An 18,614-nucleotide genomic window follows, 5' to 3' on the forward strand; every position below is an offset into this window, starting at 1 on the left:
CAATTTAGGTGAGAGAACCAGGCCTCTGGTATGGGGTTGAGGGAGGCCTGGTTATGGGGTTGCGAACTAAGCCAAGGCGAGAAAACTTAAAAAAGGAGGGGTTGTCAAGGCTGCGAGCTCCCCCTCTTCCCTCCGATGACCATCTCCCCAGCATGGCTGCACCCATTACTGTCTCCCCCAGCATGGCTGCACCCATTACTGTCTCCCCCAGCATGGCTGCACCCATTACTGTCTCCCCCAGCATGGCTGCACCCATTACTGTCTCCCCCAGCATGGCTGCACCCATTACTGTCTCCCCCAGCATGGCTGCACCCATTACTGTCTCCATATTATATCGACTACATTATATTGTCTCGGCATAATATTAACTAGATAACATAACCGTTTCAGCTAATAAAAAATGTATGACTGGAACTTGGCTCTGTTTTGTGCACATGTTGCCGTCGTGTATGGTCCAGTTTTATGTACTTTTGTGTCCATTTTTACATGTGTATACTGTATAATGACGTCGTGTAATAGGCAAATTCTCACACATGCTGATCTTCTTTCTTTGGTTCTACGCTGTAAATTGTACACAATTGATTTGTGAGTAAACAATTGAAATGCTACGTATTTTTGATGGCTTATCAATTGTCATTTTTAATAATAATTTTGGAAATTCTTTACTGGATGTTTGCTTGGAAATAATTTGAATCAAAATTTAATATTAAAATTTGGAATTAATACCAGTCTTAAATCAGATGCATCTAATTAACTTGAATTATTGAGTTCCATAGCCCACGTAATTTTTATTACAGTGAAAATAACTAAAAATTTCCCTCATAGCCCCGATCTATTATTCTGCATGGTACCTATTGTAGAGTTTTAATTGTTAAATAATGGTTTGAGATGAACACTGAACAAATTGATGAATCTATTAATGAATGCAGTAATTGGTTGCGCTACCCCTGACTTACAGTAAAGCTATACTTTTATAGTCAACTCTCGTTGAGGATAGAGATAAGCTTATCAAATTGTTATCTATTATCCGCAGACACACTTTGTCACTGAGCTCATATGAATTGTTTGCTCATATGTATATGATAGCTTTGTCACTGAGCTCATATGAATTGTTTGCTCATATGTCCTCGTGGCCCTGAGATCGCGTCTCTGGTACCCACAACGCAAGAAGGCAAACCTGCTTCTGCTGTCGAGCCTCTTCTTATGTTATGCAGGTGTCAAGTTTCCATGAACATACATATTAAAAGAGTATCAGGAATCCTTATTTTATACGGCAAAGTGAATACTAAAGCAGCTCAACAGAAAGGCTAAAGTAAGATGATATCTAGTTTATTAATACACCTCGCCAAATTTAACAATGCTGACCATTATGCTTGCATTTATCTAGCCGTCGTTTTGATCAATAATCTGTATGCTACTGTCTTCGTTTAATTATTATTGCTCAATGTTTAATGTGTTTATAATGCCAATGTTGTTAATTAAATGCTGGTCTGATTACTGTTTGTCAATTGCAAAATTTGATTATTGCAAAATCAAATAATAATATGAATGTTCGCGGCTGCTGACATGGACTTGATGTCTATCAGTCAGTCCGCTCAACATGTTAGCCTCGTCACAATGAGCCGAGAATGAAGACATCCATTTGCTCACACAATAGGTTTGTCGCTGCCCCTGCAGACATGGCCATGATGTCTATCAGTCATCAGACGATGGCGGCAGCAGGAGCCCTGCAGCAGGTCTACCCACTCGCAATATTGGCTGCGTGGAATTCGCAGTCGTCGTGTTTTTGCGCGGAGGCCTGAACATCAGTGCGGCACCCGCCCTCTCTGCCGTCGCCCACGTCGAGCTGTCCGAACATTAATCTCGCGACGCAATCTGTCTCTTGAACGCCTTATGTGGATCATGCTTCTCTGCTGATTTAATCAATTAAACTTCAGGTTCAGTGTTCAATGTCTACTTATCGATGGTCGTTGTTGCTTTCTTAGGCTCTTATATGGACTAGCATGATGCGCAAAATCGGCGCGTGAGCGTGCATGAAGGTGCATGCTAAGTCGCCTAGCAGCCAGGGCGGGCTCAGCTTCAGGACAAACGTGCGTGCCTCTCGTATTGTTTGATTTGGCTTATGAGGCTTAGCTATGAATTTTAATGGCTGTTTTGGCATGAAATTTGTCTATATGATTGTTTCGATTGGTAAACCTTTCAATTGAAGTTGTGATTATTGGGCTTTAGATGTGACTTTTTGTCACATATTTTTTAGATGTGTTTTTTTGTGTGGGCTTTTTTTAGATGTGTTTTCGTTTGGGTGACGAAAATTAATTTTACTGACAAGGCTTTGCTTTGAACTTTCCGACACATACTAACTAGCGGAGTCGATGACAACAGTCATGCTGAAGTGTTGTAGGAAACGCCCTCAGTTTTTCAAGCATTCTACAATACGTAAGTTTGACGACACGAGTCGATTTTTTCTTTACTTTAGTTAAATTTAAAATTTTACCGCATTTTCCACTGTTTTGAATAAATTTGTGTATTTTCTCACCAAGATTTCCCTGCGTTTGGGGTTTTAACTCACTGATGCTATTTTTAATTAATATCTTGATTGAATTTTAGATCTCATGCAGGATCAAATAAGTGTCATTACGAGACTGCTTACTGTTATTTTGTGTGATAGTCATTGCTAAATATGACATTGAAACATCAACGAAAAAATCCGTTTTCTTGAAAGCATACTTGGTGACAGGAACTTGTTTTTTAACTATTCCATGAATGATTAAAAAAAAGTTAAAATATTCTGTCAAAGTTCTGCAGCATCATTGCCTATTTGGATTGTTTCGATAACTGCTATCTTCTAATCAGTGTCACTGCCAATTCTATCTATTACTCATGATAGTAGAACAAACCATTGTTGCTTTCACGCTTGAAAGAAAGTGTTCTCAATAGCCATTATTTCCATCAACCATTATTAACTAACCATTGAATGAGGAAGTGTAGCGGGCGTTGATGTAGCAGCAGCTGAGGCTCTGAGCTAATCCATCAGATCTTCAGTCTTGTTAACGATGTGGCTGATGAACGCTTATTTTCCTGCTCTTACAGCTGTTAATCTATCCATTCTATTATGATGCTCTTCCAGTTGTTTATCGTTTCATTTTATTTTGCTGCTTATACACAAGTTGTAAAAAATGTTTACTTTCGAGTTCGGAATTATTTTTTAAAATTGTCACGAACGGTACACAAATAACTGCAGAGTTACTGAGAAATATTTTATTTTTCCTCTCGTTGAATTAATTCACTGCAAGGCTCTGGAATGTCCATCATGAGAAAATTGCACGAAATCGTAGTTGACATTCACGGTCACGCGCGTCTGGCCGTGGCAAGTTCTCGAGCTCTCAACGGCCTCACGTTCCGTGCGCTCGTCTCAGTTATGTTGTAATGGAGTTACGGTGGATTTCTCGGACATGATTAAATTCATGTACGTGCTTAAATTTATGGATTCATTTTGTGTGCTGGTGAGCTAGAGGACAATGCGTTATTCCTCACCAAGATACAAGTTAATTCCCCTGAATAAACTATATTTTTTCGTAAATAAGGATACCGATTAACAAAAACAAGTTTCTAAAAATTTACTTCAATATTTATTGCAGTATCGCTTTGTTTTGATTTATTTGCATTCCTGTTATATAATGAACATTTGTTCAATATATATATATATATATATATATATATATATATATACAATAATAGAACCTTATGGTTTATAGTAATACAATCTTATGGTAATAATAAAATTTTATGGTTTCTTCACATGACGTCTTTCTTATAATGCATAATAACTAATGTTTTTACTTTCAAATCATTTGCAGTCAAATTGTTTCGTAATGATTTGTATTCTTTCCATCACACTCTCTGCAAGGTCAACACGAGTTTAACGTCCTCAGTCTCAATTGTTTTTATTCAAAAGGAGCTCATTTTTAATGAGTTCATGTATAAATAACATTAAATAATGATTGCTCTGAAGTTTTCAGATGCGTATCTACATAATAGTATGCGTAGGATTTGCGTGTTTAGAGCGAATTTGTACTGACACTCTAAAATTAATTTCATCCCATTTTTTGCGTACCGTATTTGAATTGCATGAATTCATTTCTCATCTTACCAACGAATGCGTGGTCCGATTCGTGCGATCAGCGATGTGTGTTTGGGATTCGTGCGATCAGCGATGTGTGTTTGGGATACGTGCGATCAGCGATATGTGTTATGGGATACGTGCGATCAGCGATGTGTGTTTGGGATTCGTGCAATCAGCGATTTGCCTTTTGGATTCGTACGATCATCGATGTGTGTTTGGGATTCTTGTAATCATCGATGTACGTTTGGGTTTCGTGCTATACTGCACTCGGAGCATCATCCCTTCTGGCAAATGACTTTAATACAACGTTTATTACTAAATTATTTCATTAAAAAGTGATTAATGAACGATAATTATCGTTAAATTATAATTCAATGTAAGATGCCTGTTTGGATCTTGAGTTCACACGAACATTAATCTGCCTTACACTCACAAATCCATGTGCCTAAATTTGATTAATGATTCACATGACGTGAATTTAAAATAATGTTTTTATGCTCATGCAAGGCCTCACAAACACACTGAATAATGCACAGGAGACCCAGGGTAGGATACGCATTGTAATGCACATCTAAGGGACGTCGTAAATTACCCTAGAGATAAAACACAAGGGCATTAAGTGCATAGCCTGCACTTAATTTTAAATTTTAATTCACATTTTACTGGGCGTAAAACCCACAATAAAATCCCCCTTTTATTGTTCACAAGACGCTCTATAAAATTCTCACTATATTGCTCGTGTACAACACGCCAATAAATCTGCATCTTAATGTCAGACATCAACGCGTCTCTCACAACCGCGTCGTCGCGTGGTCCGCTGCTTGTCACACCCAAGCCTGAGCTCAAGAATTTAGTCTTTAGCCTTATTGAGACCTACAGTAATAAATAGGCAACTGAGCTCAAGAATTTAGTCTTTAGCCTTATTGAGACCTACAGTAATAAATAGGCAACTGAGCTCAAGAATTTAGTCTTTAGCCTTATTGAGACCTACAGTAATGAATAGGCAACTGAGCTCAAGAATTTAGTCTTTAGCCTTATTGAGACCTACAGTAATAAATAGGCAACTCATCCATGAGTCATTCCAGCGCGCTTCTCCAGCCATTTGCCAGGAATATGGAGTGACTTAAAATAGATTGCCTCTGTTTCCTAGAATATGCATGGGTATCAATAGATAGTCATTGTGTTGGCTAAGAATATGTCGGTATCAATAAATAGATTGGCTTTTGGCTAGCATGTGTGGGTATCAATAAATAAATTGTCTGTATTGGCTAAAATATGTGAGTATCGATAAATATATTGCCTGTGTTGGCTCGAATATTCGGGTATCAATAAATAGATTGCCTCTTTTGGCTATCACGTATCGATAGACAAATGGCTTGCGTATGTTTCAATGTGAGTTGTATTATCAATTAACATATTTCTTGAGTAGGTTCGATTTATTCAATGAATAAACTGCCTGTACGGAGCATGGAAATTGAGTTCTAAAAGTTTTTCTCATAAATATGTGAATTCTCACAAGTTAACAGGTCGCTTGTGTTTATAAGATCGATTGTCCTGAAAAAAATGCATAGCTTGCGTTAGCGCGACTGAGGAATGTTAAAAAAACAGCTCGCCTGATTTGGCAAGAACTAGTGTCTAATAAATGAGCTTACTATGTTGGCGAGACTACAAATTTATAAATGAACGCTTGCATTTGGAAGCTGTAGCTGCGTCTATTACTATATTACTGCAGGTGTGGCAAAAACAGGCAGTGCATTCAATTAAGAATATTTTGTGACGCGCTAGAGCTGGCCTCGCTGTCGACCCTTGTTACAAATCTTGACCGATAGTAAGCATGGAACTCGAAAAGGAAGAACGGAACTCTGAGCTTTAGTGGTAGAATGTAGCGTACTAATATAACCACCATGTGTGACTGCAGCAAAACATATATTCATTCACTACTAGTGTAGCCTCCTACAGACCTCTGCTCTGTCATGCTTATAATACACGACGTTCCACGGCGGTGAAGTTACCATGAGCACATTACAGTGTCTTCACAAGCTGCTCGTTCAGCTTATAAATTATGCGATTCATCCCAAGACTTAGTACAAGCATCTCTACGTTGGCACGTGCGCAAGTACACTTGCATATGTGAGAAACATACTTATGGTTGTAGAATGTCTATCCGCACGATGTTAACGAGTAGTTTGACGTCATGACGTTGCCATGCTAATAAGACTTGTATGTATTCATGTCTTGTGTGATGTGAACACGTTCCTCCCCATGTGCAGTGACGTGCATGTGTATCATTATCATTTGATTGACCTTTGCTGTAGCTCAGACTTTCATACAATACCCTTGCATATTTAACCTCACGTACCCTTTTCATCGTACCTCATTATCACTGACATCTTGCAGTTTTCACTATGGTTTTTGCTGCTACTTACCGTTGCTAACGAAGACGCCACACTCATCGCAGCAACATAATGGCCGCGTTCACTAGCAACTGAGCCATGCAGTGTGCAAGATGGCATTGTGCCTGTCACGGCTGCAGTAATTATTATTAATGGTTTCTGCAGAGTGCAGAAGCAGATGAACGTTTTCAAACCAACTTCAGGAGGTACATTAATCACTCAAAGCGTGCGCTGGCGAAAAATTTCGAATTCGATTAATCTTGCAAACAGCAAAATACGCATTTCGACTTGTCTTTTGATCAACGAATCTCGAAAGATCATAACAGCATCAAACTACGAATCTTCAGTGAGCAGACGAAGGATATTTCCACTGATACCTACATTGAATTATTCAGCAGTATCGTACTATGAATATTTCGACTGCATCAAACAAGAGATCTTTCATCAAGAGATGATTTTTCTTGCCAACAACACCATACAACAGATCCTAAAAACAGCAGCAGCCGTTGCCTTCGAGTAGCTGCGGCGACTGCGGTGGACGCCCAAGGCTGGCGTGCAGCACCATTAATGAGTCCGCTTCCTGCTGCGCTGCTGCACCTCGGGTACCTAATGTACGGCTGCTGCACCTCGGGTACCTAATGGACGGCTGCTGCACCTCGGGTATCTAATGGACGGCTGCTGCACCTCGGGTATCTAATGGACGGCTGCTGCACCTCGGGTCTGTCTCTTATACACATCTAGATGTGTATAAGAGACAGCTGCTGCACCTCGGGTATCTAATGGACGGCTGCTGCACCTCGGGTATCTAATGTACGGCTGCTGCACCTCGCGTACCTAATGGACGGCTGCTGCACCTCTGGCACCTATATAATGGACGGCTGCCCGAACATGCTCCGCTCCGCTCCTAACATCAGAGCTATCGCATTTCTGGTGCCTAAAGTTGCTATAATCCTACAACTGCTCAAAACTGCTGCGCTCAGGCATGTCAGGCTCCCAATTTACAGCTGCTGCAGCTGTTGTGCAAAGCGAATCCGGGCCCCTTCAGCTCACGGTCTATGCTTAACTGCCATCCGGCTGTTTTTTTTTCGTTGACTCAGCTCGATCGGTTCATCGGTTCACTTCTTGTTGGCTAAAAGGCGCTTCATAATGTGCGGTGCGGTTCGGTTCAAGACTTCAAGAACTCCTACGACACTCGTTCAAACAATCTACAAGGGGCAGTTCAGCGCTTTTGTTTATGCGACGCACGAGAAAGTTCGCCGCTGTGGTTCATGTTATGTACAAGAAGCTGTTCACAGGTGTGGTTCTTGTGACACGAGAGGCGATTCGTGGGATGCATAAGGCGGTTCACCGCTGCGTCGACCTTGCGTTTCCGGCGTCGGCCGGTCGGAGATGTTCTCTGAAGGTCACAGCCGCTCGCATTCTTCTCTCGTTTTTTTTATTGTTGCGGTGATTGCATCGACGTTGCCTTGGGATCAGCTCGACTTGTCTTCAATACACCCGCAGTTTCAGCCAACTGACGGTGCATGCCAATCTTGCATTTTAATTTGACCATTCAGGCAATGAAATCAGCCTGAGCATTTCCATTAATTCTTCCTTCAATGTGCTTCTTAGCACATAATTTTTTCAATTTTTCTTTCCTCAGTTTTTTATTCGCACTCATCTATTAGAGAATAGCCTATTAAATTCGATCGCTAGCTTTTAAATTTTGGTAATTCTTCGACCCTGCCCAGGCCATTCTATGTTGCTGCTTCGGGTATTCCCTGGCTTTTTGTCATCTCTCAATGATAGAGTTAGCGTTTTTTCTTCAATCTACTTCTTTTCTCGCTGCTCGCCACGACCGCCTGTCTTTGTTGCACTTGCCTGCAGCCCTGTCGGGGTCCCCGCACCCTCTTCGCTCATCTCGCTTGGCGCGATTTTTCGCTTTTTTCTGCCGCGTCGCAGCCGCCGCCGCCGACGTTGCTGGTCCGTCCATTAACCTCGCGAGTCCCAGCGATGGAAGACGCGAAGCTGCGTGGCGGATACGAGGCTTGGCTACGGCGGGGAGGATGTAAGGATTGCTGCAAATGAGGTTGTATGCAGGGGAGCGCGCGTGGATTTCTTCTAATAAGGTTTGTGGGCGGTGGGAAGGATGTAGGGATTGCTGCAAATGGGGTTGTATGAAGGAGAGCGCGCGTGGATTTCTTCTAATGAGGTTTGTGGGCGGTGGGAAGGATGTAGGGATTGCTGCAAATGGGGTTGTATGCAGGGGAGCGCGCGTGGATTTCTTCTAATAAGGTTTGTGGGCGGTGGGAAGGATGTAGGGATTGCTGCAAATGGGGTTGTATGAAGGAGAGCGCGCGTGGATTTCTTCTAATGAGGTTTGTGGGCGGTGGGAAGGATTCGGGGATTGCGTTTAATGTGATTTGTGTGCAGTGGAGAGGATAGGTAGTGGCTTCATAAGAAGTTCATTTGCGTATTTACATAGGGGTTGGGGTTAAGAGTCTTGTGCTTGGATTGAAAGAGAGGTTTGTAGATGGGAGGAGGGTGTAGAGGTAGGGATTCACGCTCCCAGTCGGGGGTCAGAGAGGGGTCTGGGGAGTAAGAATGCTAAGTGAATAAGAGCTTCTGGGAGCTTCCATTGTTGGGACGATCTAAAGGATTACGGACGCGCAATTCTGTCGGTAAATGTCAGGAAAACTTCTCCGAGTTCAAGGAAAGTGCGGAAATTTTTCAGTGCAGTTTAAGGATATATGTATTCAGCGATAATTAAGGTCATTATTCATTGTACAAATAATAAGCATTATTTGTTACTTCTACCACTGCTGCCACCAGTGTTTTTCTCGTAAAGTTTTTAAAGAAAAATATATATAAGTTTCTAAAATAGGAAAGTTTAATTTTATGAGATCACCTCATTTGTAATTAATTTGCAAGCAAGTCTAATCTTCCAATGCTTTTAATATCTCGCCATCTTATCCAACTTTGTTTATTTTTCTGTCCATACAAAAAAGACGAACCGAGAATTTTTATTTAATTTTTATCTATTAATGACATTTCAAGATTAGGTTGCTGTCTTTTATGTGGTCAACGCAACTGAACTCAAATCTCAAGGTATTGTTCTACCTATGCAATTGACAAGAGTTAAGAAGTTAGCCTATCACTGACGGTTTTTAAAGCTAAGGTTAATTAATTAAAGCTAAGGTTAATTACAGATGATAAATCAACCGCTATGTGTATTTATTGGCTCCTACGTGTACTTTTGCGAATTTTGATAGCACGGCTTCAGAACTCATCTTAACCCTCTACCGCCTGACATGAGTAACCGGAGCAATATTATCACAAGCCTACCCAAAAAGGATACGTTCTAGCGCGCGCAAAATGACTTGCACTGATTGTTGCCGTCACGTACGATAACTTTAAAATGTTCTTTGTTGTTTACAAACGTCATTAGGTTGCCACACTCAATAATTTACGTATAGTTTAAGATGAAAGTTATGTTCCCCGAGAGTGACAAAATGGTTAAATGGCTTACGCTTCAATGGTTACACAGGAGCTTGCACAGCTGATAGAGGAAGCGAACCAGTCGCTGGAGGAGCACATTCGATAGTTTACGTATAATTTAAGATGAAAGTTATTTTCCCTGAGACTGACAGACAAAATACTTAAATGGCTTACGCTTCAATTGTTACACAGGAGCTTGCACAGCTGATAGAGGAAGCGAACCAGTCGCTGGAGGAGCACATTCGATAGTTTACGTATAATTTAAGATGAAAGTTATTTTCCCTGAGACTGACAAAATACTTAAATGGCTTACGCTTCAATTGTTACACAGGAGCTTGCACAGCTGATAGAGGAAGCGAACCAGTCGCTGGAGGAGTCAGGCACGCCGTGTCACGAGATCGTGGTGGTCGTGCTGCACAGAGAGGTCGCGAGTTATGGGTCCGTGGGGCTCACTCTTGCAGGGGGCGCCGACTACGACACCAGGGAGATCTCTGTGAGTGCTCTTCACAAACCTAACATAAGAAATGTTACAGTTACTTAGGCTTAAATATTTTATTATTGGAAATTGCAGTTATCGAAGAATGATTCTGGATGGTGGAAATTAATTACTGTTATTTAAATACTTGGTGTTCAGAGTTAGTGTATGATGTGGACTTCGGTCAGTGTTCAAAATGTGCTGCAACCATTTTTTTATATATATTCGATATGGGAACAGAGGTTAGTTCCAAAGTTTTATATTGTCCTAATCGCTAATGCTTGATTATTTTATATGTATATTATTTCAATCAAACAAAAAATCGCTGTCTAATATGGTACCATCTCGATATTAGATGGCCACTTGTTAGGCGTCGAGGTTCCCTAATGTCTCGATCATGGAAATCTTGGAAGTGCCTGGATATTGTGGGCTATTCGAAAAATAAAAATCATAATAATTATTTTAGGAATGGAAGTACTAAGTTGGCTATCATTTTAGGCTGTTCTATTGTGATGGCGTTCGTCAGTTTTATTGGTTATAGTTAAATTAGTTAGACAAGTTGTGTTGAATCTCAGTGACGAACATGTGGTATTTTGATAGTTTTAGCCATTTTATAATACTTTTTGGTTGTATCATATGGGATTAAGCTTATTCACTTACCCCCACACTCACCATTCCAACAAAAAGGAATTAATTTTATTAATTAAAAACAGGGAATGGTTTCATGTCAATGATCAGGGCCCCGACCTTAACGCCTCTGATGCATGGTGGCCTACAACGACTCCGAGAGTCACTGAGCTGTGACGCGAGTGAGGAGCGGGCCCACGTCTAACTTTTCTCCAACTGCTGTTAGGATGCTGGCTGCATTGCCTCTTTGCACTGCCAAACCCAACCTTTGCTCCAACCATAAAGTCTCTCTGCGTTCACCGGACAATTCCGTTATGCGACGACCAATCTCTGATATTAAAGGACCAGTCGTTTCACCATATGCACCCGTCGTTTCTAATGCGACTGGCTCGAACCGATACCGAGCTGCCAACGCCGCGTATTTACGTCTCTTGCTATCCTCCGCCGCACGAGCAGCGAACCCAGCAGAAATAGCCGAATTATTGACGTGCGACTTCACTTACCTATATGATAACAAGTACCTATGTCAAATAAATGTTGAGGAGTATTTCCTACCTTGTCCAGTTGATCACTCAACCGAGTGTCTTGAATAGCAATTATGAATAGCTAGCAGTCGTCTCAATCATGTTTTAATCTGTAAGAATTCAATTCAATACTGCGACCTGCGCCAGTGTTTATCTGCCTTCGATCCTCTCGACTCCAGCAAGTTCACTTCGTATGTTCGGGACTAATCCTGGCTTGTGAAGTAAATCGAATCCTAATTTAGAATAGATTTGACTTGTACAAAAGCGATTTTTCCGCTGGAACGTTAATGGAGCTACGCGCTATTTACCTTTTTTTCTTTTTTTTAGGTTCACAAGATCATCCCGGGAAGTCTGGCGGACAGGGATGGTCGTATCCAGAGGGGAGACCGCGTCATTTCCATCAATGGGAAGACCCTCCGTGGCGTCACTCACAGGGAGGCCCTTGCTATACTCAAAGTAAGAAAATCCTTATGAAGAATACTTCCATGAAAATTGGAATTTACCTCTCTATTAGAACTTTCTTCCTTCATGTTAGGAGTTCGATTTTTTGTATTCGAAATGATTAATTATAATGAACTCGTAAGGTTCGAAGTATTTTTCTAAACGTTTATTTCAGGAGAACTTTTTTTCAAAAACCGCGGCTACCCATAATGGCATCGATCGTACCATGAGTTGAGCTAAAATTCATAATTAATAGGTGCTTTTAAATGTTCTTGTAATTGACAGCAAATCTTCATGAATGTCTTCTCAATTACTCTTTCATCTCTCTTAATTAATTTCTTAAATTTCGAAGTATTCTGCTTTATACTTAATTTTTTCATTGATATATTCAATTTTTCCAGTCTTCGCTGTTTTAATTTAATCTAATTAATTTAATTTGATAATTTTACCCACTATCACCGAAGCCGTGTTTACATGACATGATGCCTTTTTTTACCTTCTCTTGCACGATTGTATAGCAATTCGAAGTAAGCCGCTCGATGCATTATCATTTCATTCATTTCTATTAAATTATCAGTTTTTAGTGCATTTTCTCATTTATAGAAAAAAATGACGCTATTGTTCTCGTCATGTCCGTCTGTCTGTCCGTCTGTCTGTTCGTCTGTCTGTCCGTGACTTCAAGTTTCCGTCGACGAGAAAATGCGCTCTCTGTCACTCACTGCAGTGAGTACTGCGTTATATTTTTTATATTTGCTGCATTTTGCCCGCAGTCACCGAGGCCTGAAGTTGTGCTGGTGCTGTCGAGGAGTCGCTCTGTAACTCCTCAGGACATCACCAACGCGTCCAGCGGCGCGTATGTCGTCACGGGGGGCGGCGCCCCCGACGGGGAACCCTCCTTCTGCCACCGCCCGGTCTTCATGAACGCTGTCAACCACATTGCTTCCCATAGACCTCCGAAAATTCTCGAGTCACCTATGGACAGCAAGAGTTTAGTCTCAGGTATGTTTTTTAATGCGATCTATTGATCCAATCTGTGCGCATTTCATTCGAAAACGCTAATAAGCCAGTAATTTTTATTACATATTTAGCAGTTTAATCCGATGCTGGATATTGTTAAGAAGAGTCGTGAGGTTAAATGGCATTACGATCCAAAGAGCCACGGGATTCAACAGTGATTTTCACATCGCTATCTTCAGTGAAGTAATTTATTTCTCCCCGGTGCAATTGGTGTCGTGTACTTTTTATGCTGTAAACAATTAATCGAAAATTCTCGTTCCATTTACTACATGGTATTATACCATTGTATTCTATTTCGGTTATGTTCTTCCGTTCTAATGACCCTGACAATGCCTGGATATTGTGCCTGTCGTAGTCCTGCCAGTGCCTGGATATTGTGGCTGTCGTACACTGACAGTGCCTGGATATTGTGCCTGTCGTAGTCCTGACAGTGCCTGGATATTGTGGCTGTCGTAGTCCTGACAGTGCCTGGATATTGTGGCTGTCGTACACTGACAGTGCCTTTGTTTCCAGACGTGCAAATGCCGCCGGTGCCGCGGGGGCCGCCGTTCGCCATCGCGCTCGTGAAGGACGGCGCGGGCCTTGGCTTCTCCCTGGAGGGCGGCAAGGATTCTCCCCTCGGCGACCGCCCTCTCATCGTCAAGAAAATATTCACAGGTTAATATGACTTGTGAATGAGGGACCTGTGAATGCGTGACTTGTGAATGTGGGACCTATGTATGCGGAACATGGGAAGGCATGACTTGTGAATGAGGGACATGTGAATGAAGGAATTATGAATGTGGGACATGTGAATGAGACACCTGTGAATGCGTTATCTGTGAATGCGTTATCTGTAAATGCGCTACCAGAGGAGGCGTGATCATTCCAAAACCACACAAATGGTAACAACCTATGAACTAGAATTAAAATGAACGTGTTGGTGTCGAAATATCGTTATCTTAATATTTTGTATTAATTAAATGTTTGTTTAAATCTCATGGAATAGGAACACTTCGTCAAGCATAAATTTTAGAAGAAAATAATGTCTCGCATAGGAATTTTATGACCTACAACTTGCTTGATAAATATTCTTAATTGTTGTTAGTTATCTTTTGTAACTTATGAAAATATAGTGAAAATGAAAGTTTTTGCTCTTCATGCTCGCATTTTTCGGTGCTTTCCATGCTTTTCTGATTATCCAAAGCATCGTTGTTCACATTACTTTGTTCGCAGGAGGGGCAGCCGACAAGGGAGGCATCCTGCGTGTGGGGGATGAGATCTTGAGCATCAATGCCGTTGACGTGACCATCATGGCGCGTATAGAGGCCTGGAACTTCCTCAAGAAACTCCCGGACGGTAAAGTTAGTCTTGTCATCCGTCAAAAACTTGCTGAAGGAGCTGCGAGTGACCAAGAAAAAATGCCCGAGAAAAGAAACGAAGTCAACGGAGCAAACCGCGAAAAAATTGACAAAGAAAATTTTGATTCAAACAATGTCTGAGTCTAATTCAGTTGATATTGTATTGAAACAATTTAAATGGGCCAAGAATTTAGAGGGCCTGCAATTATACTTTATTGTGATGCCTACGAACTTTTTTGAATCATTCAAGAATAATTCATGGTTTCCTTGTTGGACTTGATAATCTAAATAGTGTATTAAAATATCTTATTTTCTTTTCTGAATAACTAATTTAAAGTGATTAGAAAAAGTCATCCTTATTTGTCATTTAACCGTATTTTAACAAGTAATTAAACACTTATTTTAGTTAGTATTTTTTCCATAGAATGGTGCTAATTTTCATTTGCGAGAAAAGGTCTAAGGGAAAGCAGTTTTTTTCAAATTATATGAAGTCCATAATACCTATATACACTAGTGTTATTTGGCCTAGTATGAAATCACATTATTATTCCCATGAGTTGAGTTGAAATTATCACTACTGTTGACTAATGAGTTGGCGCTATGCTGATTAGTGAGAAGGGCTACGTACATGTCCACAAAAGGAAGACGTACGGCCGCCCATTTTCTGAGAAAAATTATGGCTTGATTTCTCTATATATTCAGTAGCATGATTTTATTTATATTTTAAATTGGGTTTTTGGTAGGCTGTGATTATGTTCACTTATTTCTGTGCTACTATTCTGTTTAATTTGTCGTTTCTCCTTCTGTCCGTATAACTATTATAATATAACAGCAAACGTATTGCACTTCTTTCATTACCGCGAAAATTTGCCTTCTTTATTTTATTTCACTTCGTAAGTATTGCATTATATGATTCTCTAATGGTAATTCATGTACGAGTACTTATAGAAATTGCAATGTACATGAAAATTGGGGCACACAAGGTTTATACATTGGAGACAGAGTGAAAGAAAAATAGTGTTGATTGTCTATTATATCAATTTTCAAATGCTAAATGTCATCGATTATCTGGCTTCTTTGTTATCTTATTCCTAAGTTCCTCTTGATATCCGGACTGTAATATCAAGTCTAGGCTTTGTTTTTTCTATTCACTGTTGACGAATATGGACTACACTTATGTACAGAAATTTTCAAGATTTCCAGACAATTTATTTCTCGTGGTTTAATTGCTAGCATACACATTAGTAACTATCCACACTATCCCTTTAGACATTATTTCAGTGATAATTTGTGTTTATTATCTTTGGTACGGATTGGAAGGGAAGGCGTGTCTTTCTACATTGTGCCCTTGCCTTCGAAGAAATAGTTTAACTAGTACACTGAGATGTCTTTACGTATTAGTTTCAATAAAACCTATAATTATTCCTGCGTTCATGCATAAGCTTTTGGCTTAATGGTGTTTCGGTCCTATGTACTCTAGCTTCCAACGAAGCTCTCTTCGGAACCAGTATTATATATGTATTTGGTCTAGAAGAGATACTCCATTTTATGCTTATATCTTTTACGCTGCTTTAGCTGAAGGCTGTGAAGTGCCTTTTGCCATCAACATCAATTTGTTGCTACTAAATAATGAGTCTTACTTAAACTATGTCATGAAATGTTCATTTTGCATTGTAGTTGTCCATTGTAATTATAATATTTGATATTTTTCTTTATATAAGCTAACATCATATATCAGTCCATTGAACTCCCCGTCCAACAATGAGTCAACTATTCAAGTATCTTCGATCCTTCGTGGTCATTAAAATACTTTCAATCGGTCTATCCTGAACTGCGGTTGAAAGTTGACTATATATTATCAGTATTCATCGAGATATTAGAGTTAATTAGAGACGGTTTCTCGTACACTTAAATCTGTTTTATTAAGTTTGTACATACCTTAATGTGTAGTCGGCTTGTAGGTTGCAAAGCTCCTAAAATTTTGTATTTTATTTTAATCGTTGAGTACCTTTTACGTCTTCCATAGCGTGTATGTCATATCAGTAAAGAATGCGGTGCTTTGAGGGATTAAAGGACTCGATAATATTGTGTGCGTTTTGATACCCGCATAGTTTTCGTGCAAATTTATTAATTCGCTTCCAAATGCAGTCTAGATTGCACCTGGCAGTTAGGTTTGCGTGAATTGTGTTTACGCTAAACGTAACGAAAATCTCGTTGAATTTGAAGTATATTTTAGTTGTTAATGGATATTGGTTTTATAAATCGTTGTGGAAATAAGTTTGTGCGGATTCTAGCTTATTTCACCCTGCATTAGGTTAGAGTGGCCAATTGGTTAAGATCCCCTAGATTGAGCAGCGTGCTGGGCGTTGTGAATTTGTGTGAAATCGCAACTTGTTGTGGAAAATTTTAGTCGATAGAATTCGCGTCTGGCTAACATTGCCTAATCAACTCTGAAAACCCCGATATCGCTTGTATTATTGATGAGGTTCTGTCAAGGCAGATGTAGATAAACTACTATATGCTGACTTTTCACTATATGCCTCTTATTATCTCTTCTTGCCATCATTCATAGCTTCAAGGCTTCAATGTGCTCAATCAAACCATCCATCATTTAGATTAAATTTTTCAGCTAGAATGTCAATTTCCAATGAGAAAAACTATAATTTTCCAGCTATTTGTTGATGTACACAAGTCGCATGCTCCTCTCTGTATTTATTCGAGTAAAACGAAAGATCATTAAAAAAACGAACGCATTTTCGTTTTGAACTACGTAAATGAAAGCTAATTTAGCTCAAATACCCACGAACTTTGTAGCTTCTTCTTGCGAAGAAAATGACACTATCTCTTGGCCCAAAACTATAAGAATTATCAGGTATTGAATAATTGTTAATTGCTAAGAATTGTTCCAGGTACTGAATCGTTATACGCGATTAGCTCGTTTTGCTAGTTGATGTAGACATCAATTAAATATATTATTATCGAATTCTGCTGATCTAAATTTCAAGAACCTCCTGTTAGAGAGGTAAATTTACTTGGTATATCGTTAAAATTTGCGTATTACTAGCTTAGATCTTGGTTATATCTTATTCCCTAACGGCTCGATACAGTTCAACATGCCCCAAGCCAAGGTGCGCGACAACCCTCACAATCAAAGCGAGCTTTCTTCCTTCAATTCCTTGATTGGCAGGATTCAAATTTCAAAAGGAACGACAGCCCAGTGTGTAATCATCAAAAGAACATTTCTTGAATGCTGTAAAACAAGTGCATCTGAATGGAGGCGCTCAAGGTTCCAGAGAAGAAACCACCGTGGTTTGTGAATTCGGCAGATCTATATAGCTGATTACAGGTGTGGTTGAGAACCTTAAGGCCCCGGTTGAAGGTCGCAAGGCTTCTAACAGGCTTGGCTCTTCCCTATGCGTTTCTTCACAAATTAGGATAGACTTTACTCCACTCGCAAATGAGATGGCGATATGGATTTTTCCATGCTTACCCATCTATTTATTTAAGACAGGCTGAGCTTCGGACAGATCAAGGATTTTACACGATGGTCGCGAAAACCTCGCTCTTAGACTTCGCACGGCTTTCAGTCAGGGCCTTAAATTTCTAGCAGTGGATCGTCATAAAGAAAACTAAGTAATAGGTGACTAAACAAAGTAGAACTTAGGTTTTCGCAAATATAAATATTTATAATCGTCAAATTCGTCATGCCACAAAATATACAAAATTTTACTCCCATCTGTGAAACATTTGTGTGTGTTTTATTTCCTAGGAGTGCTAGTAAGTAGTACCCGGTCTTCTAGGATAGGATGACCATGCTTTGAAATATCTACGTTCATTTTTTACCACTCTTTCCCTTTTCATTACTTGTCTCTTCAGTATTCAGGCGCACTGGCAGTGCAGGAAAATTTCATACCAAGTCCATTATTATATTACCATACCTGTCGATAATTTCTCGTAATATAAAAACGTACAACTCATCTGTCGCCGACTCGGTTGAGTACGGCACTACGGCTGCTACGTACGGCAGTTGGCACTGAGATTGTAAGGACAGCCTGAGATTGTACAAGATGAAAGAGGGAGAGTTTTCGATTTGTCTCTTGAACTGGCAAGACGTATAAGACAGTCTAGCGTAAACAATCTGTTTAACAGTTAGCCAAATCTTAAAACAGCTCAATCTTGCCGATTTAAATGAACAAA

At 40.0% G+C, this 18,614-nt stretch overlaps 2 protein-coding genes across 2 annotated transcripts in view; both read left to right on the plus strand.

The window, feature by feature from the left end:
- Nucleotides 1-10,099, plus strand: part of LOC125177659 — a 28,195-nt gene extending 18,096 nt beyond the window's left edge. Inside the window, exon 3 of the mRNA XM_047879820.1 lies at nucleotides 10,043-10,099. Within this exon, the coding sequence (XP_047735776.1) occupies nucleotides 10,043-10,099 (57 nt within the window). The remainder of the gene's footprint in view (nucleotides 1-10,042) is intronic.
- Nucleotides 10,100-10,297: 198 nt separating this feature from the next.
- On the plus strand, nucleotides 10,298-16,503 carry LOC108676569 (pro-interleukin-16). The gene is made up of 5 exons (XM_018164662.2): nucleotides 10,298-10,486; nucleotides 11,947-12,075; nucleotides 12,831-13,059; nucleotides 13,591-13,734; nucleotides 14,293-16,503. The coding sequence occupies exons 1-5, from the start codon at nucleotides 10,298-10,300 to the stop codon at nucleotides 14,556-14,558; spliced, it is 957 nt and encodes a 318-aa protein (XP_018020151.2). The 3' UTR covers nucleotides 14,559-16,503.
- The last annotated feature ends 2,111 nt before the right edge of the window (nucleotides 16,504-18,614 follow it).

This window comes from Hyalella azteca, unplaced genomic scaffold (genome assembly GCF_000764305.2).
Source record: "Hyalella azteca isolate HAZT.00-mixed unplaced genomic scaffold, Hazt_2.0.2 contig3899, whole genome shotgun sequence".
In the NCBI taxonomy this organism is placed as follows: domain Eukaryota; kingdom Metazoa; phylum Arthropoda; class Malacostraca; order Amphipoda; family Hyalellidae; genus Hyalella; species Hyalella azteca.

What these genes read in the sequence shown, in the direction of transcription:
- LOC108676569 (XM_018164662.2), top strand. Translation starts at nt 10,298, where the DNA reads ATGGCTTACGCTTCAATTGTTACACAGGAGCTTGCACAGCTGATAGAG. An exon ending in AGGCCCTTGCTATACTCAAA is followed by an intron (nt 12,076 to 12,830) that starts GTAAGAAAATCC and finishes TTTTGCCCGCAG; the next exon opens with TCACCGAGGCCTGAAGTTGT. An exon ending in CGTCAAGAAAATATTCACAG is followed by an intron (nt 13,735 to 14,292) that starts GTTAATATGACT and finishes CTTTGTTCGCAG; the next exon opens with GAGGGGCAGCCGACAAGGGA.